At 38.8% G+C, this 10659-nt stretch overlaps 1 protein-coding gene across 1 annotated transcript in view; it reads right to left on the bottom strand.

The window, feature by feature from the left end:
- The window catches only part of TTL (tubulin tyrosine ligase), a 28765-nt gene that overhangs the window by 9613 nt on the left and 8493 nt on the right, over positions 1 to 10659 (bottom strand). The window contains exons 3-5 of the mRNA XM_012656772.1: positions 8919 to 9151; positions 1431 to 1566; positions 163 to 432 (exon numbers count right to left, since the gene is read on the bottom strand). Of these exons, the coding sequence (XP_012512226.1) occupies positions 163 to 432; positions 1431 to 1566; positions 8919 to 9151 (639 nt within the window). The remainder of the gene's footprint in view (positions 1 to 162; positions 433 to 1430; positions 1567 to 8918; positions 9152 to 10659) is intronic.

The following is a 10659-nucleotide window of genomic DNA, read 5'->3' as shown; positions in this document are numbered from 1 at the left end:
GACATCATTACAGATCCTATAGATAGTAAAAGGAAAGAAATATTACAAATAATTTTTGCCCATAAATTAGACAACTTAAATGAAACAATTCTTTAAAAGGCATAGACACTCAAAGCTTCTTCAAGAAGAAACACACAACCAAAAAAGATCCAATTAAGTTACCTTATTATATGTTTGATTTGTAGTAAGATACTACTTTCTAGGGTAATGTTCAAAGCACTTGTTAGGTACTGATTAAATTCCTCGAAGAACATTTCATTCCCTTCTTCATACTTCCCATAGTTCTTTGAGAACTCCTTTTGAATGCAGTGATTGGTCAAATGGCAGGTTTTGTCTTGGAAATTATCAACATGATATGGTTCTGAAGCAGTCCGAAGCACACCCTCTTTATAGAGGTAGATATTATACTGATGATCCACCAAGACCCAGCTTCTGCAAATCAATAAAAACACTGCTTTATGCAAGCGATCCAAAGCTTCTACATATTATAGAATATATAGATCAACCCCCCCAACCTGACTTCTTTTGGAATATGAAGGAGTTTGGGTGGGGGAATAGGGGATGGAGGTAGGTTCTAAAATTGTATGAGGCAAACCATGATTTAGCTGAGATAGTGGGTTATCACTATAATGAGGCAAACAAAACATTTCACCATAAATGACAAGGAGTCTTTAATCCATTCAAAAGATGGAGCATTTTGAAGAGATTTAGATGGGTTGGTTTTTATGGTTAACCTGTAAAACCTGTTTGCCATGTTTGCTCTTTCAGTAATCTTAAGAGGAAGAGTATTCATGCTGAAGCTGATCTGACCTAGGACTGATGTTCAAGAAGCAGCAAGTTATCATGAAGGAATGAAGGAGACAGAGTCCAAGATGAGGAGATGACAGCAAGGCCAGGGATGAGCTGGGCACAGAGGGTTGTTCTGCTTTAGAAAGCAGCACACAACCTCTTTCTCCATGCCAGGCCCTTTGCTCAGAAACTTGAAATCCAAAAGCCTGAGGTGTGTTCATGAAATCCATAAAGAGTGGGATACAAATAATGAAGTGAGGACAAATTGTTTGGCAGGGTCGCACAATCTGTTATGTCTGAAGTATGTGCTCTATGTACGTCTCTCAGCTTATTCCATAAGCAAGCCCCACACTTTTATACTCTTCTCTTTGGATCCATAAGTCATTTTCATAACAGAGAATATTAAAAAAAAAAGTAAATCCATAACCTTAGTCACATTTTCTAGACAGAAAAAAGAAATGTTGAAAGAAAAATAGAAAGTTAGGTACAGAAGCTCAGTTCTAGTCAGTTGTACTCAATTTTGGTAACATATTAAACACAGTCAAATACTTCTTCATATTCCACGTCCCCCTCCTCACCATACATGACTGCATTTTTTTTCAGATGAATAAAACCAAAAACTATGGATGTTGATGCATTACCGAATGTCAAACTTGCGATGACCCGGTTCCAGAAGCAGAGGGTGCTCAAGATATTTCTGGATCACGTGCACTTGGCCCTGGTTGTCTATGAAATCGAGAAGCTCTGAGGCCTCCGAGGAGATGAGAATGCCTTCACCTAACAGGGCAAAAGCAAAACAGAAACTAGTCCAATTGAAACCAAGAGGAAAAGCTCTCTACAAAGCCAGAAAGGAAATACAGCTAAAAACCCACAGGAGCCTTTTATTGGCCTGCTCACTCTTTTCTTTCTCCCCTCCACCCTCCTCCAATCTCTCACATTCTCTGCTCTCCCACAAGAGCACCAGGGTTATCTAACTCTTTTCCCATATAGGATTGTCAACTCTATCTTGACAGGCTACAACCATGAAATTTCAGTTTTACAGATATTCCAAGTGTCTAAGCATTCTAAATAAATCCCACTCTACTATTGGTCACTGGCTACCACAATAAAGACTGTGTACTGCCTTAACCAATAAATCACTTCTAACACTAAAACTTCTAGAAATACCAAGAAGGTCATAAAGACACATGTACAAATATGTTCCCTGCAGCATTATAACAGACAAAACTGGATACATTCAAACTGTCCATTAGCATTAAATAAATGATATACATCCTTTTTAACAGTATAATTGAGATATAACTTAAATACTATAAAATTCACCCTTTTAAAGTGTACAATTCAATGGGTTTTAGTAATTCAAGAGTTTTGCAAGTATCACTACAGTCTAATTTTAGAACATTTTCATTGCTAATGGGCACAGGGTTTTTTGGGGGAGGCAGTTATTCCCCATTCTGTTCTCACCCCAGCCCCTGACAACCACTAATCTCTGTCTCTATCTCTGTCTCTGTCTCTATCTATGGATTTATTTCTTTGGGGTATTTCATATAAATGGAATCATATAGTATGTGGCCTTTCATGTCTGGCTAATTTCACTTAACACAAAGTTTTCAAGGTTCATCCATGTTGCATCATATATCAGTACTTCACTCCTTTCTAAGGCTGAAGAGTACTCCACTGTGTGGATATACCATATTTTGCTCATTCATTCTTAATTGATGGACATTTGGATTGTTTCTATTGTTGCTTGGCTCTTATGAAATAATGCTGCTATAAGATTTGATACAAGTTTTTGTGGATATATATTTTCAGTTCTCTTGAGAATATACCTAGAAATCCAATAGCTGAATCATATGGTAACTCTACGTTTAACTTTTTGAGAACTACCAAATCAGATTCCAAGGTAGCTGCACCATTTTACACTCCTACCAGCAATGTTTGAGAGTTCCAATTTATTCCCATCCTCACAACATTTATCATCAGTCTTCTTAATTACAGCCATCCTGGTGGGTATGAAGTGGTATCTCATGTGGTTTCAATTTTCATTTCTCTAATGACTAATAATGTTGAACACATTTTCGTGTGCTTATTGGCTATGTATTGATATTATCTTCTTTGGAGAAATGTCTACTCAGACTCCTTGTTTATTTCTTGATTGGCTTATTTGTGTTTTTATTATTGAGTTATGAGTTTTTAATACATTCTTGAGACAGGCCCCTTATCGGATCTATGATTTGCAAATATCTTCTCCCACTGTGAACAGTTCCATTATTGCACGGATCCCTTATGTTGCCCTTTTAAAGCCACACTCAAATCCCTCCCTATCCTACCCCCATCCCTGATAACCACTAATCTGCTTCCCATTTCTGTAATTTTGTCATTTCGGAAATGTTATATAAATAGAATTATACAGTATGTGATCTTTTGGGATTGGCTTTTTCCACTCAGCATAATCCCCTGAGATTCATCTAAGTAAGTTGTTCTATCAATAGTTCACTGCTTTTTATTGCTAAGTATTAATAGTATTCCATGGTATCAATTCACCACAGTTTGTTTAATCATTTACTCATTGAAGGACATTTGAGTTGTTTTCAGTTTGAGGCTATTAAAAATAAAGCTGCTATGTACAGGTTTTTGTGTGGACATAAGTTTTCATCTCTCCGGGACAAAAGCCCAAGAGTGTGCAATTGCTGCGTTGTATGGTAATTACAAGCTTAGTTTTACAAAATATCGCCAAACTTTTTTTCAGAGTGGCTGTACCATTTTACGTTCCCACTAGCAATGTACAAGTGATCCAGTTCCTCCAGACCCTTGCCAGCATTTGCTGTTGTTGCCATTTCTTATTTTAGCCATTTTAATAAAAGTGCAGTGACAGCTTGTTGTGGTTTCAATTTGCATTTCCCTAATAGTGAATGATATGGAAAATCTTTTCATTTGCTTATTTTCCATCTGTATAGCCTCTTCAATAAAATGTTTTCATGTCTTTTTCCCATTTTCTAATAGGATTGTGTGTTTGTTGTTATTTACTGTTATGCTTCAAAAGTTGTTTATATATTCTAGATCTGAGTCCTTTGTCATACAAATGGCTTAAAAATCTTTTCTCCCATTCCGAAGTGTATCTTTTCATCCTCTTAAGGGGTGTTTCACAAAGCAAAAGTTTTACTTTGATGAGGTTTGATTTATCAATTTTTACTTTTATGGATTATACCTTTGGTGTTAAGCTTAAGAACTCTTTGCCAAGCTCTATCTCCTATTTTCTTCCAAAAAATTTTATAGTTTTACATTTAAGTCCACAATCCACTTTGAGTTAGTTTTTGTATATAAGATATGAGGTTTATGTTGATGTTCATTTTTTGTCTGTGGATATCTACCTTATTCAGCAGCATTTGTGGAAATGTTTATCCTTCTATTGAATGGATTTTGTGCCTTTGTCAAAAATCAGGTGGGCATATATGTTTGAGTCTATTCTGTTCCATTGATTTATGTTTCCATCCCTCCACCAATACTAGAGTGCACTGAGTGCTGTATAGCAAATGCTAGAAAGGGTCTGGAGGAACTGGATCACTCACACATTGCTAGTGGGATTGTAAAATGGTACAGCCACTCTGGAAAAAAGTTTGGCAATGTTTTATAAAACTAAACATATATAGTACTGTATAGTATGCCTAATGTCAGGTAGAGTGATTAATTCTCCCTTATTCTTCTTTTTCAAGATCGTTTAAGCTATTTAGAGCCTGTGCCTTTTCATATGAATTTTAGAAGTAGCTTTATCTCTATACAAAAACCTTGCTGATATCGTGATAGGAATTACATTAAACCTATAGACCAGTTTGGAGCAAAATGACATCTTTTCTTTACTATGTTGAGTACTGCAATCCATGAATACATGTCTGTCCTTTTCTTTAGGTCCTCTTTGACTTCTTCCATAATTATTTTGTAATTTTCAGCATACAGAGCCTATATATGGTTTGTTAAGTTAATATCTAAGCATTTAATTTTCTCTGGGGTGATTGTAAGTGATACTGTTTTTTACTTTGGTTTCCACATGTTCGTTGTTGGTATATAAAAATGCAATTGTTTCTTTGTGTGTGTTGATCTCACATCCTTTAACACTGCTGAACTTACTTTTTAGTTCTAGGACTTTCTCACCTATGCTTTAGATTTTCAGATTTATAGCTTCCCTCCACTTAGGTCTCATGCTTTCAGTACAAGGGAATTCAACTCGGTTCATTAATTCAGTGAAGCATCTTTCCTAAAAGTCAACCCCCTTCTCAACTACCCCGTTTCTGTCACTTGTTCCACCATCTGGTTAGCCTCTTGAACAAGAAACCACAAATCTACTTGGAAAAGCTCGCTTCTCCTCTTTCCCTACACACATGACTCATTCTGCTTCTTCTCCCTTAGGAACCACACTCAGATATTCTGGTTCCTCTTTATTTTCACTTGCCAATTCTCAAGTTCAGACTTTAATCTCTCCTCCCCTATAGCACTTTTCAAACTACTTTTAGAATAATCATCCTAAAACACCACTTTCCTACTAATGTCTTGAAACTATCCCTATCACCTACTGACGCCTTGCTCTACATAATCTAAGTCCATTGCCTTCCGTATGTTCTAACCTTATTTTCCTTATGCTATTTCCTTATGTAAACTATTTCTTAGTGAAAATGCATATACCTAATGTTAATAGGTTGGAAAAATAATGGGAAAATAAGGCAGCTACATTTTTATAACTTAAAAAAACTATTGTCATTTAAAAACATGGCATTAAAGGGAAATGGAAATGTTACCCACAGACTTATTTCCCGACATAATAATTATCTTTATTTTTTTTATATTACCTTTCTTTATATACAGGCAAAGCCTGGGTCAATCATAGTGAACTCATCTCATATTCTTTTTTTCACTTTTTATTGTCAATATTTTCACTGCTTCTACATTAACTTCACAATTATGTTAATGCCTGAAAAATATCTCATTGTGTGGATATAAATTAATTATATATTTGTTTACTGACTACTGGACAATGGGATTGTTTCTAAATAATATTTTGCTATTGTAGATAACATAGTAGTAAATGTCTTTGCTATAGATCACTCTTGTCTCTTTTAAAAATGTTTCTTTGGGGGGGAGGGGTGAGGAGGGGATGGGTTTATGCATACACAAGAGTGCGGTGCGCACCGTCCGGGGGATGGAACGCTTGAAGCTCAGACTTGGGGGGAGGCAGGGGAAACATACGTAACCTGAACATCTGTACCCCCATAATATGCTGAAATAAAAATATATATATATTTCTTTGGCGTAAGTTTTCAGGAACGAGATTACCGGACCAAACGATATGCATCCTTTATGGCTCTTGCTCTGTGTTATCCTATTGCTTTTTCAAAGGGCTGTAAACTGTCACTGACAAAGAGAAGTCCACAACAAACTTTCAGCAACAGTAACACTAAAAGTTTTTGCTCTCTTATTTTGTAGGTGTAAAATGATACATAAAATTCAAATTTATTTTGCAAGTTTTGGATACTGGTGTTGCATGTTGCCATGGGTTTCTTAACTGTATTTCTTACATTACTTATTTGTTCATATCCTAACTAAATATAAAGAAATTAGGAAGGAACATTTGGGATCTTTAAGGAGCTTCAAGGTCAGTCTTTTTTTTCTGTGTTACCATCTCACCTTTTAAGTAATCTGGAAATAGATGCAAAATTAGCCTTCTTTCTGACTAGACTGTGGGTCCATGAAGGCAATAGATCATGTCTGTCTTATTTATTCCTGTATCTCCAAACACTCATTACTTCACGCATTCATTCACTTAGTACATATACTGAACCTTTGCTGGGTGCCAGGTACTGTCCTGGTGGGGGAGACAGTGCTAAGCACAGACGTGACATGGTCTGACTACTTTAGTAGACTCATTGTCAGCTGTATTGTGCGTAGATTCTGGAGAATGGCCAAGAACAGGAGGACAGGGAGCAATGCTCCAGGTGGGAGGTGAAGGTGGCTGAGATCAGAGTTGGGTGATGGACATGGTGAACAGTGATTTGATACTGGATATAGCCGGAAGGTTGAGCCAATTATACCAAACATGTATGATAGTAGGTACTAAGTAAATATTTGTTTAACAAGAATAAAAGCTATTAATCCTATTGGCTGAATAGGACAAAACAAATATACAGCACTTATTTCCTCAACTCCTAAAGCAAAAATTCTTTTATTTTACCATTTTTTTTTTGAGACAGGATCTCACTCTGTCACCCAGGCTATAGTGCATGGCATCATCATAGTTCACAGCAACCTCAAACTCCTGGGCTCAAGTGATCCTCCTGCCTCATTCTCCCAAGTAGCTGGAACTACAGGTGCACACCGCAACACCCAGTTAATTTTTCTATTTTTTGTAGACACGGGGTCTCGCTCTGGCTCTGGCTGGTGTCAAACTCTTGGCCTCAAGCAATCCTTCCACCTTGGCCTCCCAGAGGGCTCGGATTACAAGTGTGAGCCACCGCACCCAGCCCTAAAGCAAAAATTCTTTGTTTAGCATTTATTCTCTTTATTCTCTCTCCCCTGCTGCTCGGTGTCCCTTTAAGTCTTGCCTTGGTGAGGGTCCAACGACTACCCAGGTGTCCTCACAATGGCCTTTCTGACTCTAAGCCCAAATCCACAGGAGGAATCTGGAATACCATGAATGTCTATCTCCTCTTCCAATTCTTCCATTTACCAATACAACCAAACTAGGGGACAGTACTTGAGAAGAGGTCACAAGAGGGGAGAAAGATGTAGGTGAGGTACCTGGCTTGTGGCAAGAGTCCAACTCTCCCACTTTCAGGAGATTCCAGGTGATGCCCTCCTGTCTCATGGTTGGTGGAAAAGAAGGTGAGGTCCACTGGACCAGGAATAGTACCAATGGCCACATGGTCTTTCCACGCAATAAAAGAAGTAAATTTAAAATGGAATAGTTTTTAAAGGAACATATGATGATAGTCATAGAGAGAGACTGTTTATGTGCTCACTACGTTGCCTCTACTTTAAGCCTGTGTTAATATTATAAACCTCACTTCTTCAATGCATTCATTCAACCCACATTTATTGTTTAAGGAGGGTCCGAGGACGAACAAGACAGAAAGTCTGTGTTTGTGTGGAGAGATGGATGGATAAACAAGTAACAGAGTGCTAAGAAGAGGTTCCTAGAAGAAGAAAAGTAAAGTAAGGGAGAGGGGAAGAAAGCAATGGGCAGAGAGGTTCCTTCAGATTGGAAAAGCCTTCTCTGACAAGGCAACAACTGAGATGAGAGAACCAGAAGGTAATCCATGGTAAGCACATTCCAGGTACAGAGACAAATTTAGAGTATTTGAGGGACAAGAGGCAGTCTTTGTGGCTACAGCACAGTGAAGAAGGCTGAGAATAGAAGAAGATGAGATCAGAGATATGGGCAAATGTCAAATGGTACAGGCTACCCTGCAGAATCTGGAGTTTATTTTAACTGCATTAGGAGGCCAGCTGGTAAGTCTTGGGCAGGGAGTAACATGATTAGATTTATTTTTTTTAAAACATCACTCTGTCTGGGAGGAGGAGGAGGACTAGCCGTGGGCAGGCTCTGCAATTACACAGACTAGAGAGAATGGGGGCTTTGATTGAGGGTGGAAATTTCAAGAAAAAGTCCAGTTCAGAATGTGTTTTGAAGATAGAGCTAGCAAGACCTGCTAATGTGTTAGGTGGAGACTATAAAGAAAAATGCAGTCAAGGATGCAGCCTAGGTTTGGGGGCCTCAAAGCCTGGGTGAATAGTGGGATCATAAACTAAGTGGGAAGCCTAAACGAGGAGCAGGCAGGGCTGGGCAAAGTTGGGAAGGAAATAAAGAGTTCTGTATCAGACATGGTCAGTTTAAATGGCTTTTAGAGATGAGGAGGGTGTCAATGGATCTAGAGCTAAAGGGAAAGATCTAGACAGGAGATGTTTATCACTATATAGGGGGTTATTTAAAACTATGTAACTAGATGTGGTCTCTACCCTTGATGATTCAGATTTGAATAGAGTCATTCGTCTAAATTCATCATTAAAATCTGACATACCATTGAACAAAGCATGACAGAAACCTACAGGGAATAGAGAAGGGGACAGCAATGCCAACTCACCTTTGGCACCAGCTGATGACTTTGCAATCCAGACGTTGCCCTCTCCATCCTCTTTCTTTCTGTTATAAGAAGCCAGGAAGAATTCTCTTTCATCTGTCCTTGAGTTATGGATTGGTGGCTGGATTCCATTCTGCGCTGGAGCAACTGGAGTCTTGAGATTAGTTGGATAAATCACATAAGACTCAGGGAACCATGTGCAGCACTCAGCCAGTTCTGGGCTTGTCTTGATTAGCCTGGCAGATGACAGAAGAAGGTCAGTGTCCCTTCTTATTGCACTCTGTCACTCTCTTCAGAAAGGCCACTGCTTTCCCCAGAGCCTTTCAGGGAGGCAAGGTATTACTCAGTTTCCTTCTCACCCCTCTATTTGCTGTTCGCCACCCTGGACAGACTTCTATCAGGCAGCACACAGCTGTTAGATGCAACTTTAAAGGCGTGTGCCAGTTAATTCAAATGGCTTAATGCTCAGAACTTTAGCTCTTTTTTTAAATGCATCTCTACGGAAACTTGACATAATCCTGAGCCAATACCTTTTCAACAAGCATGTTGTGGGTGAGCCAGACCCACACTAAAAAATGCAGTGAGGAATGGAGGAAAATTTAATTAGTGAAAATACTATCTTGGCTCAACTCTCTGGGGAAGAAAAGCTACTTAGGAATATGAATTATCTAAAGACTTTTTTTTAGTCCATTTCTTGCTTTTAGCTCAGCCTAGATTTAGTGACAGAATAAAGAAGGAATCTTTCTAATGGGACATTGGACACCAGTGGTCATAATAAAACATACCTCCTGCTCCCAAAATAACATAACAGCACAGAGGATAAAGTCAGGGCCTGGGCAAGGCACTTAACAAATACAAGGGTTTATCAAAGACTCCCCACTGTACCTAATCAAACCTCTGGAGCCAGCAGTGCTAGAATCACATTTCACAAAATAGGAACTGGGTCACAGAAAAGCAAACTTCCCAAGATCATAAAGGGAGTAAGCACCAGCCAGGACACAAGCCCCAAACTCCCAGATCTTTTTTTTTTTTAGACAGAGTCTCACTCTGTCGCCCAGGCTAGAGTGCCATGGCATCAGCCTAGCTCACAGCAACCTCAAACTACTGGGATCAAGCGATCCTACTGCCTCAGCCTCCCAAGTAGCTGGGACTACAGGCTTGCGCCACCATGCCCGGTTAATTTTTTCTATATATTTTTAGTTGTCCAGCTAATTTCTTTCTATTTTTAGTACAGACAGGGTCTCACTCTTTCTGAGGCTGGTCTCAAACTCCTGAGCTTAAGGGATCCTCCCACCTCAGCCTCTCAGAGTGCTAGGATTACAGGCATGAGCCACCATGCCAGGCCATCCAAACTCCCAAGTCTTAACTCTAAACCTACCCTTATTCCCCAGGAGTCAGAGCCAGGGAGGAACATACCAAGGACATATGAGGCCTTCCCCAAGCTGTGCTCCCTCTTCTGTCTAGAACAGAACCGTTAATGTTAAGCCTACATTAAGATTCACCTATAAACCCTACTCAGTGAGCAAATGGCAGAAATAATGAAAAGAAATTTTAGATTGAGATTACAAATAAAGTCATTTTAAAGTGAAAGGCAAAGAAATTGAAAGTTATTTGAACTCAAAGGAGTAAAAAAAACAAATAAAAGCAAATAAATTTCTAATCCTTTTCATGTTCAACTCTATATCCGCATTGGCCCATATGGTAGCCACTAGTCATGTGTGGCTACTGAGCATTTGAAATGTGG

This window comes from Propithecus coquereli, unplaced genomic scaffold (assembly GCF_000956105.1).
Source record: "Propithecus coquereli isolate 6110/MARCELLA unplaced genomic scaffold, Pcoq_1.0 Scaffold519, whole genome shotgun sequence".
Lineage (NCBI taxonomy): Eukaryota > Metazoa > Chordata > Mammalia > Primates > Indriidae > Propithecus > Propithecus coquereli.
The sequence above is the reverse complement of the archived record's forward strand: the minus strand, read 5'-3'. Positions and strand labels throughout refer to the sequence as shown.